A 22,218-nucleotide genomic window follows, 5' to 3' on the forward strand; every position below is an offset into this window, starting at 1 on the left:
TAGTTTCTTTCTTATGCAATGGTTGCGGTAACTTACCTTCAGTGCCTGAAAGAAGATGACTAAATGACATAGCTCACAAGTTTTCGTAATATACGCAACGCACAAAATATGCACACGGTATCGCATAGGAGAACTTACCATCGAAAGCGGATGAAATAACTGAAAAAAAAAACAACAGTCCTATGGTGACCCGCAGACCAAGCGGGAAACATACAAACCTGATCGCTAATTTAATGACTGCAACATGCCATTCGTATCAGGTTTTTATTCATCAAGAATCGCTTGTTTAAACCTCGTGCTACTCCAACTTTTTCAACAAGCGAGTCATGGCTTAAACGGGAATCCATACAACGCTCGCAAAGGTTGGTAAGGCTATCTTACTCGGAATATGAGACCTGACCAAAATCATAATTGACGAACACTGTCTGCGTAGCTACATTAAATGAGCGGTTCGAAATCCGCCTGACATGACAAATGGTACAACACAAGTTTTCACAAAGAGAGAGTCAAATGACCCGCAAGCTGTTTACGCTTCGCGCAGGATTCGGCTGCTGCGCTGCCTCGAGCGTGGCCTCCCAAACCACACCACAGCAAAGTCCTCAATTTCAGCAATAGCGAGGATCACACCTTATACTGTGCTCATGTATGCACGACAAAGTACAAGCAACTGCAATTCTGGGGATCAGTTCATCATATGGCACCGAGTCCACCACTGTCACCGGTCACGTGTTTGTCCGAAACTTTGTCGCGCACCGCCCTACATAGTTGCATCTACTATGAGTCTGTGTAACAGTTGCTTTGTCTCTTTCATGACGTCATTCATGACGAGGATGAACAGCACATAGTCCGAGTCGTATTAGAACGGCATAGGGCAAATAGGTAGCAGGAATTGAAGGTTACTGCAGCGCCGAGGGCGACTTCTCAACCAGGTGCTTGCTCCACACGCCGCAGCGAACAATGGACACACACACACACACACACACTGCGAATGCTGCACGCACATCATTCAGGAATCCGGGAGCACACTCTTCAGGATAGGTGAAGCAGATGTCACGCTAGGATGAGGCAAGTCGGTGCATCAAATGACGCTTACGTCGGTACTCAGGATGAAAACTACCGGCCGCAACACTTTAGTCTTTGCGACCTACACCAACTATCGCAGCCGGTGCCTTGGCAGCTTCTCCGATAGCGTCTCTGCCATGACGGGCAGCACTGTGAGGAAGTCATCAAAGCACCTGCGGATAGGGTCTCTGCAAAATTAAAAGCGAGGAAGTGTGACGCGCATATAAATAACAGATCGAAATGTTTTTCTTCTCCTTGAGATAAAGCTTGAACGAATGCTGTTTGGCTCAGAAAATGACTGTTGCTTTAATGGTAACTCTACTACACACAATGACAGTCATGAATATTGTAGCACGAACCCCTTTACAATGTTTAGCAGTGGCTACGCTGTTACGGCTCACTAATAATGACGCAAAAAGCAGTGGTTGTCACTTCGTTTGTAGAAACAGGCCTAAGCACAGTGCATAATAACGGCCTTCCTGTATTTTAGTTTGGAAAGTAGAGACACTAATATTTATCGACCTTTCTCTTCCCTAAAAGAAACAAATGATCAGGCTCCACCATCTCCTTTGGGGGCCTCTAAGACTGCTGAAACCACAACTAAGCTGTTTGAAAAGGTGTGAAACATGGCCGTAAGTGGAAAGAAGTGGCATAAACTTGTTCATGTTAAAAGAGAACGCATCATCCGATGTGGCTGATGTGCGTGCGAAAAGACGAGGTAATGGCAGCCACTTAAACAGCGCATCTGATGGCTATTTTATTTGTTCATTGTTATCTGACATTGAAACTTGGTCATGCTTTGCCCATTTAATATAACAAAATCCGGTACCTATATGGCTTGATTGTCAGACGTTTTTCTTTTTCTCACATGTATATTGCTGCTTAGCAGAGGTACGGGAGAGTGTAAATTGTGAGACGCTAAGTTGGCGCAGCGAATCTAGCGTTATGCTGCTGTGCAGGAAATAGAACATCAGATTCCCGGCCGATGTTGGAAAAATGCAGAAATTCTCGTGCACGGCTCTTTGAGAACGCGTTAAGAAATACCACATAGTCAATAACAATCCAGAAATGTTTGCTATGACGTCTCTCATATTACCTATGTTGCAATCAATCAATCAATCAATCAATCAATCAATCATTCTGTATCTTCATTTATGTATAACGCCCCGGTATCGCCATAAAAACATCCATCAATCATAGAATTTGTCATCGATGCTCACAGAATGTGCGTGCTCTTTTCAGTTGTAACTTTGTCAACCTGCTTTCTGTTAAAGCAATCATTCTCACCACCTTGTAATCCTGCCCCTCCCACCCCCCCCCCCCCCCAAGAAAAAAAACAACCTCAAATTACTTTAAATAAAAAAATGAAAGCATAATATACAGCATTTCTACGAAACTACAGGTGTAATTACTGAGCATATGGCTGAGTAGACGGAGCACAAACTTTGTCCGCTCCGCCTTCCAGTCATACAACGTTCATGACGTTTATCACCCGACCTGCGTTACGTGATCAACCGTGGTCAAACACGCTACCTTCGTTATTAATATTACTTCGGCAAATGCAACACTGATTATCTGGTCTCTAGCTCTTGACACGTATAACGAAAGGATTAATCTCGCTTGGATTCTTGTGCTGTATTGTTACCAACCTTCACAGACGGGCTGATCCTTTTGCAAACGGGGGCCGAGTGCCACTCGAACCACTATATAAGGAAGCACTAAAATGAATAGCATTGTACTAAGTCGTCGCGATTACTAACGTCATTATTTACTCTCTGCTGTGAATTTATCATTTTCCCTTCATTTCAATCACAAGCGCTTTCTTAACTTCATATGCCGCGATCTTCGTTAAGTAAACGTTTAACTTATTTGCATATTCACGCGCGGGTCGGTTACCACATGACGCGTGCGTGAATATATGCATTCACTTGTATAATGAACGCTGCCTCCTGCCGTAAAACGTGTGTTTCACAGAACGCACGAAGCAAAATTATCTCGACCTGATAAATTTGATTGACTCACAGTGCACCCACCTGCCTGGAAGTCTTGTCCTCTCGGATGAGCACCGACACAGGGCGACGAACGCCGGGCGATGGATCCTGGTCATCTATTTCGCACACGGCCCATGACCGACAGTCTACAGGAGGCGCTAGCACCGAAGGTTTCGCTATAGGTCAGAGAAGGGTGCGCGAGAGGAAATTGGGGGTACAAGGGAGAAAGATGATGGAAAAGCGGCTGCATTCGAGACCTGTGATTTCCAATTACACAGCGTTCTGGTGCTTTTCAGTCCACACCAGCAGCAGCATGCCAGTCAGACGTCGAATCGATCCAGCGCAGACGCTTCCACGAATCCGCGCGCTGGTTGGACCCGACGGTTAAGCCCAGCGACAGCACTTTTCGTTTAGTCCCTGGCCCGTTCCGGCGCGGCCAGCTGGCGGACTACCGGTCGGGCGGAAACTTTCCCCTTTCCAGCTGGCTGACCAAATCATCCGCGGTAGAGCTGCTTTCGTCGGCTGACGGCAACTTTCCAGAGGTGGCGGCCCACGTCACAAACGCAGCGCTCGGTCTCAGGGAGCTCAGCCCCACGGAAGACGTCTTGCCTCGGTCTTTGGCAGCGGCCGTGTCGGCACCGATGACGGATGCATCGGCTGCATAAGGAGATGTACCTTTTATAGCTTCAATTTTTCGACTAAGAAACAAAACAATTGAACAGACACTTACAGATGCCTTTATGTGGGATTAGAATGCATACAATCACCTTTGCTACCTCTAAGTGAAATTTGTTGGCTTCTTACGAGAAACTGATACCACGGTCTAGCGTGGAGCACGAGCGAAGGGTTTTGTATCCGCCAATTTTGACGTCGTACAATGTGTGCCATTGTGAGGCTAAATACCTCACATGTTATGACAGCCTGTAAAGAAGGTGGTACTGCAGAGATGACGACTTCCTTTCTCGCACCTGATTGGTGCAGCCCAGCGAGTTTTCTGTAGTATTCATCCTCGTTGCAAAGCATATGTGTACGGAGCATTGCTTTCGGGGTGAGAGATGGCAACACATCGACCTGCTTTTGTTTGATTGCTGCACATGATGTCAAAAAAATGTGCAATCACTGCTTTTTATTGGTACCTAAATATGGGACTGAAACTTGGAGGTTATAATAAGATAGATAAAAATAGAAAAAAAAACTGCCCAAGCACTCCGTAGAGATGGTTAACCAGCGAAGCTGAAACGTGCGGCCCCGGTGTTTAGCAGTGGGTTAATCTCGAAGTGTTTCTCAATTATTGGTTCCATGTTTGTGTTTATAGCGAAACGCAAGCGCCAATGGCGGGCGAATGCTGCTAACTACGACGCCGAGCTAACTCGAGATATCGAACGCATGCGACAACGGCGAGCCGAGGATGAATGCGTTGGGGGCAGATAAGCGTCAACGTCGAAATGGCGGGAACGCGTTCGCTAACGACGTCACTAGCGGCGCTGCCAATGGCGCGCGCACTTGGGTGCGACGTAAAGAACGACGTAACTGACGGCGCAGCCAATTGAGACGTTTATCGAAACATGTGGCGAACGGTTTTTCGTTTCGCCTAGCCATATACAGCTTTCGCTGTAAAAAGCAAAGCAAAAAATTGAGTTTAACCAGATCATATCTCCGGCTGGCTACCCTGTAACCTTCTGCTTAGCAGCGCTAAGCCGCCAGGGCGGGTGCAGCACATACTGAATCAGCTTACCTTCCACGTGATATGGATGTCTTTATTGTTGAAGGTTGCGGGAAAAAGATAGAGCCGTCTTACAGGATGGCGCCACAGTGCGGCCATTGTAGATTTAGACGTACCGCGTATTTCAAGTCTGTGCGAATGCTTTCTTGGTAGTAGTGGTGGTGCCGTATAGAAGCAGGCGGGGTTAGCCTCACTTGTTTAGCCGACAATTCATCCGCCTGAGCATTTCATTCGTTTTTAGCAAGGATGTGTGACGACACTTTGCCCAACGTTCCTTGATCGAAAGGTTCGTCCTTGCAGCTGTCATGCGTTGGCGTTATCGCATCCGCACTCCGTTGCCAAAGTGCGCGGAAAGTCACAACGTGCTATGTACCTATTGTTGAAATGATTTGTATTCCTATCTGCAGTTTGAATTGATGGCCAATGAAGAGGAAGGCATCTTGCGCCGATGATCTACAAAATTGTGGACAAATATTATTGATAATGTTCGTCTAGAACCTTCATTATACTGATACATTTTTTCTCACCATGGGAAAAGAGCGGAGAAGAGAAGATAAAAAAATGATGTCCGCATTCTATAGTTCTTTCAGTCAGCCTCGATTTATTTATTTATTTTATTTATTTGGTACCTGCATCGCCTTTGCAGGCATTACAGCAGGGGGGTATACAAATCGCGACAAAAATTGTTTTCAATTTTAAACACACAAAGCGCGGTAAAATTCATCATTAGATTCAATACCTACAATATTTGACGGAAGAGCGTTCCAGTCCCTCGTGGTTCGACAAAAAAACGAGTATCGCAAGGCATTCCTTTAAAACTTCCTTTAAAAGGAAGTTCGTAAAGTTTCAAGTTATGGTCCCTTCTGCGTGAAATATACGATGGTGGCCTAATATACTTTTCTCTTTCAATGCCTGTTTTAGAATAATATATATTATGAAAAAATTTAAGTCTAAGGTTCTTTCTTTTGTCCTTTAAATCCTGCCACTGAAGTTTACGCTTGCTTTCAGTGATACTGAGGTTATTATTGTAATTTCCCAATACAAATCGGACTGCCCTATTCTGTATTTTTTCAAGTAAATTAACTGACTCACCAGTATAAGGGTCCCAACAAACACACGCGTACTCAAGTACCGTACGTACGTGGGTAAAATATAGTCGTTCTTTCAGTGTACTAGGTAAGTGGCCAAAATTTCGACGTAGGAAGCCCAGCTTACGTGCCGCCTTTCTTCTAATCTCTTGTACATGCCTGTTCCATCTTAAATCTGAGGTAAACAAAACACCTAAGTATTTGCATTCGCTAACCCTGCGTAGGGTAACGCCATTTACTTTGTACTCATATGACTTATGTGAATGTTTCCTTAGTAAAGGTGATGTTTAAACATTTAGAAACGTTAAGTGACATTTTCCATTAGGCACACCAAGATGAAACTGCTATCCAAGTCAGTCTGAAGAGAAGAAAAATCAGAATCGCTATCAATAACCCTATACACCACACAGTCATCGGCGAACATCCTGAAAGTCGACGTAATACCTCTAGTAATATCATTTATATATAACAAAAATAAGAGAGGCCCCAAGACTGAGCCCTGGGGCACTCCAGAGGTCACCGCAGCAAGATCAGACGATATGCCGTTGAGAACCACAGACTGTTGTCTATTTGACAGGTATTCAGATATCCATGCAATTACCTTTTTGTTTAATTTGTAGGCGTGTAATTTGCTAATAAGTAGATCATGAGCCACAACGTCAAACGCTTTTCGGAAGTCTAGAAAGATGCAATCAATTATTTGCCTTTTGTCAATTGCTAGTACCAAGTCGTGTGTGAATTCCACAAGTTGCGTGGAGCAAGAAAAACCTTGCCGAAAACCATGTTGGTTTATATTCAGTAGGTTGCCTAAATGCGTAGGATGCCTAAATAAAGTCAGCCTTTCCACTAGGGTGGAGATGGAAGACCAGTGAAGCTGTACTATGGTGGGAATTACGTATTTCCAATTATGACTATTAGGATGTGATGGTGTAATTGGTTATTTCAACTATTAAAGGATAATAAATATATATGATCCAGTGGTTTTCACTTATTTAGTGACCACAGAGACCATGGCCTTATGATAGCTACGGTATACCGCCATAGGGTGTATGGCAAAGGTTACCACGTTCTCCATAAACACGTCACCAACGCCGCGCACGTTCGGTGTGAACGCAAGCAAAACGCCGCCGCCGTCGACAATAGTTCTGCGCGTTGTTTGTGTGACCGCACACAACCACTGTCAAAACGCTGGCGTGAGCAAGCGCGCCACCAGCAGTGGGCGAAGGTTCCTGCGGTCTATCGCTTCAACGGAAACTGAGCAGCGAAAGCACAGCGCATACAAAGGTAGGAGCCATGTTGTAGATCGCATTCAAGATGCGGTGCGCGCGACCGCCTGGCGCCGCGCAATGTACAAGTTGCTCGCAGGGCAGAAGCCACAACCCCTCCCTCCCGCGCTGCCTTCCCCTGTCTTCCTTTCGCGTGGGAGATTGAATCGCCAGTTCCCAGTTGCTCATTGCGTTCTTTCTCCGAACGAACAGCACGCAGCCGGGCCACTGCGAGTCGTAAGCGCAACTAATAACAGCGCTAGCGCGATATCTACGTGATGGAACGGCTAAACGCCGTTGTCAACACTGTTAGGGGAGAGCCCAGAGAGAGTCGTTGGCACAGGCGGCAGAGGGCTTCAGGGCTGAGCGCATGCGCCGCTGTGGGAGAGCGGGCACGCACACGCACAGTCTAGGGTGCCTCGATGCCCTCCTTGAACACCGCTCCCCTTAAACTGGGAAGTCGCGTTTGCTATGCGCCGTGCGTTGGCTCCCCGTGAAAGCGCGCGTGCCTCGCCCTCGCGCGCTTTTACACGCACATACAGCATACGGCGAATGAGAGTTTTTTTATGCATCCGGACACGACTATCGAAAAGTGAGCTTCAAAAGCTTCGCTGTAAAGAAATGTCATAGTAGTTTTTTGAAGCATCCCCATGTGTAGAGTAGCCCAAACCAACCCAACCGGATAATTACTCTGGTTAGCTTCTCTTCCTTTCACCTCCTGTTTTATCTCTGTCTCTCCTTTTTTTCACCGTATTACGCAAGGTAAGATGTTCTTGCAATCACTCCATTTTGGCAGTAAGCCTATTGGCTTTTGAATGTCTACATCTCTCGCTGTTGACATGAGTCAGGTTGCCTTCTTTGTTTACTCGTTATTCACTATTGCTTCTATACGAAAATTATTCTGCGGTCTTGTGCTCCAGAAGTACAATATGATTATGACGCACGCCGTGATGGGGGAATACGAATTATATTTTCGCCACTTAGGGCTATTTAAAATGCATCTAGTTCACGAGTGTTTTCGCATTTCGCCTCCACCGAAATGCGGTCACCGCGGCCACGATTGATCTTTCGACAACGAGCTCAGTAAAGCAACGGCGTAGTGAGCGGGTTACATCGGCTGGACATAATTCGTTTATAAGTCTCACAATGCTGTTGTCAAGCTCCAGTTTGAGTGAATTGATGATACGCTTTTATTAAATCTAAATAAAACAATTCATGAAGTCATGAATTGTCAATGATGTCATGACCTTTCAGTCACGTTAGTCATCCGTTGTGACACCTGTCCTAAGGCACAACTGGCGGGAAACCGCCACGCACATAGAGCCAAACCTCCACGCACATATAGCCGAAATGCGGATGATGAAAGTTTTTTTTTTCTATACGCGGACACGAGCCTGGGGGAACTAGTCCTCTTTTCAGCGTCGCTGTAAAAATGAAGAAAAAAAGAAAGAAGAGCCTCAGGCACTAGGCATTAAAGGAAGTTACAAAAATCGTTGCTTCTTATAAAATCAGAGCCCTTCCACTACTGTGAAGATGGAAGCCAGCGAAGCTGTGACTATGGTGGGTCTGCTGTAGTAAATATTGCCCGTCCGATGAGAACGGGCGTATCGTCCTGGGGAATCACCCACAAGAACATCTCTATCATGAACGTTCCGGTTGAAAAACTCGCATTGAAACCTGGCCGTCACACCGGGCAAGTCGGCGCTAGAGTTGTCGAGGCATGCACCACCGCTGTCGGGTTCCTGGAGGGCAACACGACGCTGACATTTGCCCTCAACATCGCGCTCCCGCCACTCGGGGTCGGCGACGCTTCACTTAACTTTGGCCTGAACATTGCGATCGCTCAACTCTGGGTCCGCGGCTCTTCACTGACATTTCGCCTGGGCTTCGGAAGCCCTCACGCTAGAATCGGCACGTTGATGAGCGCATTCGTGGCGGCGTTACCCGAACGCATCCGGACATGTCGTCATTGCTCATGAATGACTCATACCCCCTTAAACAGGGCCTCGCAATTACGACCCCAGAAGAGAAGTGAAATTATGCGCTAGAATGGTTAGCGGCAACGCAGCCAGCTGAGGAAGCAGACGACGACGACGAATGCGGGAGCAGTGGCTTGAAAGCTACCATGAAAAGCGTCAGTCTTTGCCCAAGGTAATCTTTAAGTATAGTCTGCGTATCTATTATAGTCTGCGTATCTATTAACCAATTTGGGAAATCTTATTTTTGATGATATTGTTACCTCATACTCTTAAACACGCACTCGTGCTCGGCACGGCATCCAACGGCACGAGCGCAAACCGAGGGGCGCCAAGGAGCACGCTACGGAATAAGACGATGACGCTCGAGGCAATGCTGATGATGATAGTTTTTTTTTCTACACGTGGACACGTTCCTGGGGGAACTAGTCCTTCACAGCTTCGCTGTAAAACCTCGGAGGTTCGTGTAGGCGGGCTTGATGTTATATGTGCACCATTATTTGTAGATCTCGTATGCATCACGGAGAGATAGTTTTTGGAGGACCTAAAACCTCTAGGTGGCCAAAAATCTACACTCCCACAACATATGCTTCAAGTGTGGTGCAGTTTGAGGGCCACATATCGGGCACTTCGGCCGTTCTCTCTCTCTTGTGGTGGATCAGCTGCACGACCACTCTGATCCGGCCACTTTCTATCACTGCCATTAGTATTGACTATAATGAGGATCTCAGCAGTTTACTCAAGCTGAACAGGCTGGCTGATAGCCTACTGTCGGCTAAAGTTTGGGAAAGAAGTCGTTGTCCATTTTCACGTGTAATCATATTGTTCCGAAGTTAGTAACGGGTTAAGGCAGAAACACTGGCCGATGTGACGAATAAGAATAACACCTCTGCTCGATTCGGCGCGAATAATTTAAACCCATGTTATCTGATAGGGACCGAAGCACGGTGGGTTAATATAGAATCATACCTGCACAGCGCACTGCCCAAAATAAAGTTAGAAAAGAAAGAGGCCTTACCGTTCGTCTGATCGAATGTCTTGTGGACCTTCTTTGGTGATGAGTCGAGGCCTGCCTGGTGCTTTACCTGCACATGTTAAAGTATAAGGGATAAGCAATCCCACTTCCAAGACTTAGAGCGCCGTGGTTGGCAGACCAAGCAGAAAGAAAAAAGTTGAAGGACACTTAAGCTTCGCCTTTAAGATTGGAAAGCGATAGCATTCAAAGATCTCTGGTGGCTTATCAGGCTTCCCGGCAACTGCAGCTTTTTCTCCAACTTCGCCTCCGCATGCGTCTGCAGCAGGGAGCCTACATGCAACGCTGTTGTAGGCTGCCATAGAGTTACTATATATATATGGCTTCCTGCGACAGGTATATACAGTAACTTTAGGCTGCTGAGCGGGCGAGCGCCATCTTCACGGTATTTTTCCAAGGAGGAAACCACGGCGCGCCGCTTTATGCTGAAAAAGGAGCTTGTGTTTCAGTTTCCGCCGTAAGAGAATTATGTTTTCCCATATATTCAAAGTACAATCCCAAGCTATCACGTCTGTAGGTTGTGGTTACGTCGTGTTTTACGATTTTTCTTACGCATTTTGCTTTGAGTAATTCGATTAGTTCACCAGCGCCTCTGCGCCACGCGGAGAGCCTGCGCGGTCGGTGTGGTTCGGGATGATTATCTTGACCTGGCAACGCCCCCGACGCTGACCGGAGTTTCTGCGACATGGGGCCCTTAACGCTCTCGCGTTAAAAAATGACAAACCGTCCGCCTGACCCCCCCCCCCCCCCCAAAAAAAAAAATAAATAAATAAAACTCTATAAAGAAGTACTCGCTAAACCACTAGGTGAAAGGCTGTCCCTTCTGTGTTTTTGCATACCTGCAAAGAGGTCACCGTTTTGCGTTTTGATAAGTGCCGATCTTGAGTACTTTGCTACATTGCACAAATGCCATTCACACTATCACGGTCGCTGGATAAAAAAAAGGTGCGGCCTGTCGCGCGCATCGAAAACGGTGTGATCCACCACCGCGCCACACGCCAGGGTCTGTTGTCTGGCATTGGCATGGCAAATGCCTTAGGGACCCGCTTGGAACGCTGTCGCGCGAGCAAGCCGAAGCGTTCCATCCCCCTCAGCTAGCGCCGTTCGGCACAGCCAAGCGGCCAACAATGCAACTACGGCCGTCACTTTCGCTCTCATAGCAGCGCGCCCGACGCGGCAGGCCGCACCTTTTTTTTTTTATCCAGCGCCGTGACACTATAGTTAAAAAGCAAATACATCGTTGAGGTGACTGCAACAGGACGTTTAAAATTCCAGAATCATCCGCTGCGAGCTTTGCCGGCCCTTGTGCCAAAAAAACACATTGTGAAAACACAAATCGAATAAACTAATGCATCACCTCGCTCACGACGATGGGTCCATCTCGACCAGCCAATGGTGTTGTCGGCCGCAGGGAGACGTGTCTGCCAGAATCTAGGCTGTATGTCTCGGTCGTGGCGCGAACAGCAACGGGAGTAGATCGCGATGTTGTAGCTGAAGACTTTTGCCGATGCCGCTGACCGCGGAGTTGCCAGGCCAGGATATCATCGTCATTGTCGTCGAGAACGAAGTTAGGGATGGTGACGAGTTCGGACTTGGCCACGCCGTGCTCCTCATTTAGCGTAGACCCTGCAGGGTAATATAGGCACATGAAAGAGCGAACGCAACCAATTTCATTGCTTGCAACCCTTTTCTACCGTCACTGCCTCTCGTTTGAGACTTACGGATGATAGCATTTATGAACAGTACTGAAACTACTTATTTTGCAATAAATAAAGTGTTGTTTATTTAGTTAAAAGCACGAGCCATTTAATTCCCATGTTTTTTTTCTGGGACAGTGCAAAAACTTTTTTTTGTTTATTTTGTCAAATTTTGCGCGTACTGTTCAAATTCAAATTTTTGATTGCATGATTTATTCCTTGCGTTAAATGGAAACATTGAGCAAAATGTCAGCAGATATTTTTTCTCGAAGTATGTCAAAGTCTGCAATAATATCCTCTGCACTCATACAGTAATACAAATGCGGAATATAAAACAATCTTCATGACTGCCCAAAGCCAGAAGTTAACGATGAAACGCGTCGATACGTGTCACTCCCTACCGTAGACAGAGGAACACAAACAAAATTGCGCTGTGAACGAGTAGGATTTGTTCTTGGCAATGCCGTTAAAAACTGGCAGGGTGAGCACAACTAAGGCTAAAAGGTTGAAATGTTAATCATCGGCGTGCGAAATATATATGTTCTCACGGAATTCTACCGCCACAACACGCCCCGTTATGTCCCGAAACGACAGGGACATACCTCGTGTACGTCGCGCGAGCCTACCGTCATTCATAAGGTGAGCTGACCTTATGCTGACATAGCGAACTAGGTCAGCTGACCAGATTACATTAGGAGTGTACAGTACGAATCTTTCCTTTGAACCCGAGTTCTGCGCTTTATTCAGAGTGAATAAAAGAAGAAAATAAGTCTCAGTTTCGCCTGAAAGGCGAAGCATCAATTGCGATATCAAATTAGTAGACAGCTATACGGAGTAAGCATAGTAGTTTTATCGGCTGTGTAAACTTGGACACATTCGCTTACTAACTGAATTAACAAGCAGGTTATCAGCGCACACAAGCAAACATGGATAGATGACAATCGATGACTGCAGACAACCGCTGTCAAAACGCTGGCGTGAGCAAGCGCCGCAGCAGCAGCGAGCGAAGGTTCGTCCGGTCTATAGCTTCAACGGAAACTCAGCGGCGAAAGCACAGCGCATAGAAAGGTAAGAGCCGTGCGCAGGTCGCTTTCAAGATACGAGCCGCGCAAAGTACAAGTACACAGTTGCTGGCAGTGTAGAAGCCGCACCCCCTCTCTGCCGCGCTGACTTCCCGCTTTCCTCTTTTCGCGTGTGAGATTGAGTCACCAGCTCCCCTTGCGCCCGGTAGCCAGATATGCAGTTGGTGCCGCAGAACAACGTCGCCCCCCTCCCTCTCTCCCTCTCTCTCTCTCCCTCCCTCTCTCCCTCCCATCCCCCTAGGCCTTTCGCGCGACGGAAGACGTCGAGCTTGCTCTTCTCCGTGCCTTCGCTCGGAGAAAGCTCGCGTCCCTCGCGCGCTTTCACTCACACACAACATTAAGATTGCACATACAGCAAGATTTTATCGCCCTTGGACTTTATACGGAACCTCACGGCGACGGCGATGGCGACATCAGAAATTTGCTTAGAGTGTCCATATAATTGTTATCACAATAAAAGACAGAGAAACTACGCACTGCTGTGCGAGAGCACAACCTTATAGATAACCACCAGAATTACGCACCTGGCGTCGTCGTCTTTGTTCGATGTGCAAATATTGGGGACGGAGGCGGGCTGATCTGACCCGTCGTGGGAACTGTTTGTTCTTGCTGATGTTGCAAGGACTCGAATGCGGACGAAAACACTGGGGGCGTCCTGAAATGCAGCACGCCAAGCGTATAGAAGGATAATTTATCGAGAAGTAACAGGCGGGAAAAAAAGGTTACCAGGTTACCAATGTCACCAAATTCAAAGTAACTACACATAGTGGATGGGCGAAAAACGAGCGTAAATGTTATGCTGAGAGGCCACTGACTAATCTTCCTCGCCATTCGAAATGTCCTCAGTCATGTGGCTCGCAAATAGGGCATTGCACCGAAAATTACCTCAGAGATAGAGACGATGAGGTAAAAACACGGAAGTTCACCAGAGGATATGTTGGGTTGGCTACCTTACACTACAGGAAAGGGAAAGGGGGAAATGTAGATGAAGAAAAATAAATCGATAACCAAGGTTGCGCTAGGAGATACGTGGTAGCCTTTGTTGAGTTCGGTGAAAGTGAATTTCTGCGCAGAGGAAATTGCACGCTCTTTAACTGCAACCTTATTCTTTTGCATATTTTTGGTGTGTGCTGGCAACTAACGCTTGCATCATTAAAGTAGTACTTACGAGACAGCGCTCGTCATGTGTTCGTTACTATTCATGTTATTCTTCGTGTTGAAGGTGCCATCACTAATATTTTTGTATTTTCTCATTTATAGTAAAATGCTGCTTTTATCTTTTAATTTAGGCGGTGACCTTTCTATTTAATTTAGGCTGTGACATTGTTATCAATGCGATATGACTTTTCTAACAATTGTTTCTTAACTGTCTCAGGATATCACTGCGCTGCCCGCAAATTTGTCTATACTGACATTGTGTTTGTTGGTTCATTGAGTAAGAAATTATCAATAAGAACTTTTCAACCTCCGTATGATTCTGTGGAGCCCCAATGTCGACACAAAAACGCCAAGCGCTACGTATGTGGATGAAGTATCACTACGGTACCAAAACAGTGGAATAGCTCGAAGCAAAGAGCACTCGCACAATCCATTAAATTTATGGATTGCAAATATATATGTATAACGGAAGCTTGGAGTTGGCAGGAATTTAGATATCATCTAACTTTTTTTCCAATGTGTCATATTTAATGAACAATACTTTTTTAACACTTCCCTGTAAAAGCAGGGCTTCATCACTCCATAGGCAGTTTAGACTGCTTTCGTGGCATTTCTAGAAGACCAAATTTAGTCAAATGTTTCACCTTGGCTCGAACGTGTTACGCTCAAGGTCTATGGCCAGTTGCGTGAGCCTGTGCACGAAAGCCTGAAGCCACCGGCGCTCCTGGGCGTCCTTGGCTCTCCGGAGCATCTGCCTGGCTTCGCTCAAAAGAGAGGACGTCCTCTGGGCGAAGAGCGAGGAATATCCTCGCCACTCCTCTTTCGGCACGGCAGCCTCCGCCTGCAGAGGGTAAGAAGAAGCACGCACGGCAAAAGGGCCCTGCAGCCACATTTGATGAGATAGAAGGCACAGGGCAGCCAGCCAGGACTTGCTGGTAAGAACAGCACATTTTTTGTCTAATATACCATAAAAATTAGGAACGATGTGAGGATCAATAAGCGCATATGTTGTATGTATGGCAACAACTACTGCCCTGAGGAAGACGAGTCTCCTTGCCGGATTATTGACTGCACAGACATCCTAGTTTGACCACTGCTGGCCACTTCATGTCCGCAACTTCCTGTGTATATCTGTGTTGCTTCAAGAACTGCAGACATGGTGCGCAGCAAGGCCAAGATCCCATTAGCAAATCAACCAAAGTGTATAATCTGCAAACACCGTGAACGTTTTCTCAGCAAAATCACATATACAAATATCTAGAGCATGAGGGAAGTGTAACGCCGATATATGTGTTTTTCAAGTGTTTGATATCAATTCTCCGAAAGCAGTTTACTATTCACGTTTCAGTTCTTACAAACGATTAATCCGCACATACACTCAAGGGGGTACACTTTCGAAGCACTTTTGCGCCTGAAAGTTATTTTCAGCCATGAAAGAAGGTGCCGCAGGAACTAGATACTTCCGTACGCACAAAACGCAACTGCCAAGTGATTTTAGTGACCGAAAGGAGAAGCGCATTATTAAGCGCAATATCCCAAGCACGTGCGGCAGCATGAGACGCATGTGTCGTAGCAATACACGTCTCTTCTATCACAGTAACGAGTCAGTCGCGAGCAAGCGTATCTATGTGTAATTCAGGGTGCTTGATCTCTTACTAACCGATGGTAATCCTTTCTTCCCAATATTATATCCCCCCGAGAACTCGACCGCTGTTTTATCACCCAATTTTTCCCATAATGCTTACACGCGAAAAGTACGACTCATATGAGCGGCCAAAGAAGTGCCAGTGAAGATATTGACTGGCACTGGCAGACTGGCAGACTAATGGCATCAGAGAGCGTCTTCATCGAACTATCAAAGACATGCTTGCTATGTATGTTTCCGCCGACCATCATGACTGGGACGCCGCTCTGCCCTTCGCAACATGCGCTTATAATTCCTCCCGACATGACTCTGCTGGTTTTTCTCTGTTTTACCTTTTGTACGGAAGAAATCCCGCGCTGGCATTTGACACCCTGCTTCCCGCCGTTCTCGACTCGTCGTCAGAATACGCCCGTGATGCCATGTTCAGAGCTGTAGAGGCACGCCAGACGGCACGCCTCCGCCTCATTGGTTCGCAGGACAAGCAACGACTCTTCTATGATGCCCGCAACCGCGATGCCCACTTCAACCCTGGCGATAGGGTCCTTCTTTGGACACCTTCACGACTAGTTGGCCTTTGCGAAAAGTTGATTTCGCCTTACTCTGGCCTGTAGCGGTTCTTGCACCAAGTGACCGACGTTACATGTGAAATCACGCCCCTCGATTACACCACGTCCCGACCTTCCACCGATGTTGTACACGTCACCCGCCTCAAGCGATACAACTCGGACGATCTAGCCAGCACCGGTACGGCGCCTTCACCGCCGGGGGTCATGTTATCAAGCACTGCTCGAGACGAAGCTGAGGACAGTACGGAAGACGCTCCCTGATGTCGCGCGGTTTGGTGTTGCCATCTTGTATGTTTTGTATGCCAGTGGCTGCCTTGCAAATATCCCTGTAAATATAATTTAAACCTCTTTCCCGTAACAATATTACAGCATTCAACATTGTATAGATGCAGCTTTGTGATATTGGTTTGTCAATTGACGGACTTTCCTGATAAATAAATGAGAATATTTCCAGTGATTGCTAACCCAGCATGGTGAGTGTGGCTGATACAGCACTGTGCGCGAAGTGATGTTGGTAGTACTCACCATATCCACGTCATTCAGGCTTCTTGTGTAGTCTGCAAAAGAAAGAAGAAAAAATGTGTCTGTTTACACAGTGCAGGCAGTCGATTAAAGACGAAACACAAGAATGCTTTATGTGAGTAATAATTTCCTGCGGGTTTCAAGGAGTAATTAACGAGAGATTTGGACTAGTTGGTGCTGATGTCTAGCTGCTTTTTTTTCGTTAGCCTTGTTCGCGCTAGTAACTATGCCACAACAATAGTGTCAAGGTGAACGTACGGGAATGTGATCATGAAAGTGGGCACGCTGTCGGAAGAACAACAAACCGAAGAATCGGTAATGTGTGTTACTCTGCGGTTTTATATGCCAACATAACGATTTGATTATGAGGCACGCCGAATAGGGGAGGGGGGGGGGGGGGCTCCGGATTAATTGTTATCACCTGGGTTTCTTTAGCGTGCACACGGTACACGGGCGCTTTTGCATTTCGCCCTCGTCGAAAGCGGCCGCTGGGATTCGGTCCCGCGACCACTTACTCAAGCAGCACGACGCCTAAATTTCTAAGCAACCGCACCAGGTGTACAAGAATTCTAGACAAAAAAAGAAAATTTCGAAAACGTTCAGGACAGGAAAGAAAAGGCCAGTCTGTTCTTGATAATGCTTCTTTTCCCAGTATGTATTTTAACAACCATAACCGCACGACAAAACTAACCTGAAATCCTGACTGACCTGTCGTTTTCTGTCCTGTACATTACATAAGCATGTAAATAGAAGCCTAGCGCAAAGTGGAGACAAATAATAGTCGTTGTGTTAATAAAAAAAAAAGCCGGCAGATTCCACTCCCTGTGGGAATCGATGTTATGCGAAGCAACCTTGCGGGGAGCCTACCAGTTAACGAAACGACCATGAGAGCACCAAGACGTGAGACCACACAGAAGAATCAGGAAGAGAGCGCAACGACTGTTGATAGCCTTCCTGCGAGACACTGGGCTCATCGACACCTGGTGACCCACCCGTGACCTCAACTCAAAGGAGGATCAGGCGGTACAATTTCCGGCTATGTATGCCAGGCCAACCCCGCCTGCTTCAACATCATCATCATCACCACCACCACCAAGACGTAGGTGGCTGTTTGATGACAGGGATATCATGACATTCATGTCATGTGTCCTCAGGAGTCCCTTTACCTATGCTTAAGAGACCTTAAGGCGAGAGTCTTCGTCATGCTCATGACTATGACTTCGAGCGTCAACCATTAGCCTTTTTGTTCAGTTAGTACCACACCCGAACCGATTTCATTGGTTTGTGAGGTTCGAACCAATTCCATTCATTTTTTTCGCCGCGTCATTGTTATTTTTGCAGAGTCATGCTCATGACTATGACTTCAGCCACCATTCTTTAGTGTTTCCTTCACTTAGTACCCACGTCCGAACTTATTGCAGTGGTTTTTGAGTGTTAATCTTTTTTGGCTGAGTCATTGTCATTTTTGCCAAGTCATGCTCATGACCGTGAGTTCTACCACCATACTTTAGTGTTTCTTTCACTTAGAACCCACGTCAAAACAAATTTCAGTGGTTTTTGAGTGTTCATGTTTTTTACGCTGGGACATTGTCAAGTTAGGCGGCTGTTTCATTGCCTACATGACACGCATGTCATGATATTTAGGTCATAACCTATTATTTATGTTTGTTATACACTCTTGTTATACTATGCCAATTTTGGTGCCGACAAAGTTGACAAAACGACCATGAGAGTGCCAAGACATAGGCGGCGAGATTAGATAGATAGATAAGATAGATAGATAGATAGATAAATAGATAGATAGAGATAGATATTGTAAAAGTGTGCAAATATTTGCAAAGAAATGTTTCAGATTTAAAGGTGTAGGTGCAGACAGAAAAAAGGCTTTCAGCATAACTTGGAGGCTAAAGTGAGAATGAATTTTAGGCTTTACGACAAGCAGGGTAGCACTGCGTAATCAGGTCTTTATTTTGCGCTGCCTTATAATATACGTGCGTTATAGAGCAAATTTATTGAACTCGATATGTTTTCGTCGATCTAAAATTGCTCATTGTTGACTGAAAATTGCTCAGAGCCGGCAGACTCTGTTCCCTTACTTTAGCAAAGATCAAACATCATTTTGAAGAGTATAATTACTAACTTATACTCCAATGTCATGTTAGGTTTCATTTATATTGAATACCGTCAAAATCGGCAATAAATGAAATACCATTCCAATTGTCAGTCCTTGCCCTTTAAAACAGGCATTTGTTTGATTTATTTCCACGCATCAAAACCAAAATTAGTTGTCCAGGGTGAAACGTTTCGCTAACTGAACTTCTTCAGCAGTTTCCTTAAACATACAGAGATCTCTGAAAGCGGCTCTCTAGCACGTAATCTTGTCGACCCGAGAACAGCGAAATCCTTTTCACGCATTCACAAGCACGTTTCATGGCGCTTCAGTGCACTGCTGGTTATTTCGCAACCGTGAAGTTTGCGTATAGCCCGCAAGGAGAGCTCCAAACTTAGTTTCTATTTTTTATATCAAGAAGGAATTCTGAAGAAAAGCGCGAAGATGTATTGTCCCGCTGTTATGTCACGGTTTTGCTTCTTTCTTAGCACAACCATTGCTCGCGATGTGCTTCCTATTTCTGAGAAACGCGACAACTTTCCGATTCAATAGCACTGAAGCATGGGGTCGCGTTTCAGTCAAAATTAGAAGCGAAACGTCCTGCTTTGTTCGGAACATGAGAGAACTTACGCTTTATATGCGTATCGCTAAAGACTCGCGCATAGTGAGCAGAACGCGTCCTCTTTGTCCGTGTGCGGCATTGCGAGAAAATGGAAGAGGAAAATTCCCGGATAATTAAACAAACAAGGAAGCTTCTAGTTCTAAACCTGCAAACAGACACAAGAAGTTCGGATGTGGTTCATTAAAAAGCCCTTAGCCCTGTACGGAAACTGTCAGAGGCAGCTGCAAGGTGCACCCAACACTTCAATATAAAACAAAGATTATGAACAACCAAGCCAGGTTGCTGTCCAACATTGCGTTTAGCATGTTTCGAGAGGTGGTTATTTGTGGCACTATGTTCCACTTTGTGTTAGGGGTGGTGGCGCTCAACCCCACCACCGTGCCATATCAGTAGGCGCGGAGTCGACCGATACTTCGAGCACCCCTTTGTCAAGGAAAAGGCCGGAACCAATGTGCTGCGTCTGCGACTATCTCTGGTCGAAAAAGTGACGTCTCAGACATCAGCGCCTGCGTCTTCGACCAGAGGCGCAGCGCATCAACGACAGCCTCTAAAAACGTCAGCTGTCACAACAGAAGATAGCGACAGCGCTCCCCTTGCCACTAGAACATCATGTTGGCACTGTCGTCATCGAAAACTCTAAGAGTGTAAAAAAATAGCTCTTGGTTCCCAAATATTGCTAAATACTTTCAAAATCAAACTGCAGTTCTTGTGTGAGAGCAGTTGGCATACTGAATATCTTTCAAGCTGCCCTGCTTGAGTGCGTACTTTGAGCGAGCGCGCGCGCCAGTCGATTGAGACCGAGCAAGCTGTGTCCTGGTCATGGCGTCACAGACCAGACGGCACCACAGAAGTTATTGACCCTTTTCGCGGCGATCCCGTGGGCGCTGCCATGTTTGATCGCGTGGTGACTCGTCCATTGCTTGCCTCAGCTGCCTCCGTTGCCTCCTTGATTACAATGGAAGTGTACGACGCCGGCGCGGCTTAGAAAACCTGTTTTCGGAGATATCGTAGACGGTGACTAGGTGGACGACACGAAGCTTTGATCATAGCTTCAGAGAACTTGCAAAAATGCTTTCGGAGCTGATTAAACAATGTCCAAACGGCGCAAGCAGCGTATATGGTGTTTGTTATAAAAGCGGCGCTAAATATGTATTTCAAGCTATCCAAATATTCCGCTCTTGAATTCAGTCAGGATTAGTGTGTTTTACTCTTTGTTCTTTATTCGGCAAATATTTTGAAGCAGTGGCTTGTCAGTTTCTGACTCAGTGAAGTTCCTCGGTGCGGCCACTCTCTGATTATTTTCTGCCTTATCGCTCGCGGGTGTGCTCAGTTCCGATAGATTAGTTCTTGCTGCGCACAAGGCTTGAAACGTAGCTGTTCTGCACATTGCAACACCTTGTAGCAAATGTGTATTATCGCGAGTAACTCGCTTACTCTTGTGGACCATGATGAAACATTCAGCTTCGACCATTCGTGCGCTATCGATGTACTACTGTCACTTAATGTGCGTATATAGTGCGCATATATTCAAGTGTGCGCCCATTCACTTATTCTTGACACGTTGGCGAAAGAGTGCGTGTAAGTTTCCGTGCTGGTTGGGGTAGATGTGTGTAAATACTGTGCGTGAAAGCTACTATGACAGGAGGCGGCGCTACTCCCGTTATCATTGTTTAACAAGCAGTACTCGCCCTTGCCGACGTAGCGGGGCTGAAGCCCTTTCTTTGAAGGTTAGCAATACAACGCAGGCGGATGAGGAAATTTGTGTATCCTTGAGGAGAGCCGTACATCTCGAAGTGCCGGTAACACGTTCGGACAGTTGCTGCAGCGGTCCGCGAACTTGGCCACACAGATTCATTCCATTCCTTAAAATGCCAGTCACTATTTTTGCCGCCAACTTCTGCACACGTCTTCAATCCACATGATTCAATCTAGCATGATTGGAGCACAGTGTGTTAGCGAAAACTCAGTTGCATTTCGACAGCTGATCGCACAGAAGCAAGGTAGAAGCGGTAATGGTTTCGTATTCGTGCGTGGTCGCTGAGGAGACGTATGGCGCGCCGCCGGGAGCGCCATCTCGTTTCTCTAAAACAAACTACTCCGCGAAAAGGGTCAATAGCAGAAACTTCTCGCAGCTAAAACCGTACAGCTCCTGGAAAACATTGTATAGACCCTTTTCTTGGCGATCCTGTGGGCACCGCCATGTTTGATCAGGTGATGGTACGTTCATAACGACGGTATTGCGTAGCGCGCGAAATGTAGGAGAAAAGGACAGAGAAGAGTCCTTTTATTGCGATAGCAATTATATCGATAGCAATTATATGGACACTCAAAGAGGATTTCTGCCATCGGCGTCACCGGCACCGTGAGGTTTCGTATGACGTCAACGGCCATGAAATCGTCGCCGCGCGCCGGACACTGTATGTGCGAGTGAAAGAGGGCGAGGGACGCGCGCTTTCACGGGGAGCGAACGCACGACGGAGAACAAACGCGCGTTCTGGGCCGTGCTTCCTAAAGGGCTGCCGAATTAGGCGTTTTTTAAAGACGATAGTCTTTCTTGGGGAAATTAAACGCTGAAAATTTGGTCTGTCTGTCTGTCTGTCTGTCTGTTGTCTGTCTGTCTGTCACCCGATTCAGCCACCCGGCCAAAGTTGGACCACTTGCTTACCGCCCACACTACT

At 46.5% G+C, this 22,218-nt stretch overlaps 1 protein-coding gene across 1 annotated transcript in view; it reads right to left on the reverse strand.

Annotated features, from left to right (window-relative positions):
- Positions 1-254: 254 nt before the first annotated feature.
- The window catches only part of LOC119455912 (uncharacterized), a 119,428-nt gene continuing 97,464 nt past the window's right edge, over positions 255-22,218 (reverse strand). The window contains exons 2-8 of the mRNA XM_037717450.2: positions 16,812-16,843; positions 14,720-14,916; positions 13,442-13,572; positions 11,496-11,764; positions 10,124-10,190; positions 3,096-3,710; positions 255-1,250 (exon numbers count right to left, since the gene is read on the reverse strand). Coding sequence (XP_037573378.1) covers positions 3,502-3,710; positions 10,124-10,190; positions 11,496-11,764; positions 13,442-13,572; positions 14,720-14,916; positions 16,812-16,843 — 905 coding nt within the window. The 3' untranslated portion in view covers positions 255-1,250; positions 3,096-3,501. The remainder of the gene's footprint in view (positions 1,251-3,095; positions 3,711-10,123; positions 10,191-11,495; positions 11,765-13,441; positions 13,573-14,719; positions 14,917-16,811; positions 16,844-22,218) is intronic.

The sequence above is a fragment of the Dermacentor silvarum genome, chromosome 6 (genome assembly GCF_013339745.2).
Source record: "Dermacentor silvarum isolate Dsil-2018 chromosome 6, BIME_Dsil_1.4, whole genome shotgun sequence".
Lineage (NCBI taxonomy): Eukaryota > Metazoa > Arthropoda > Arachnida > Ixodida > Ixodidae > Dermacentor > Dermacentor silvarum.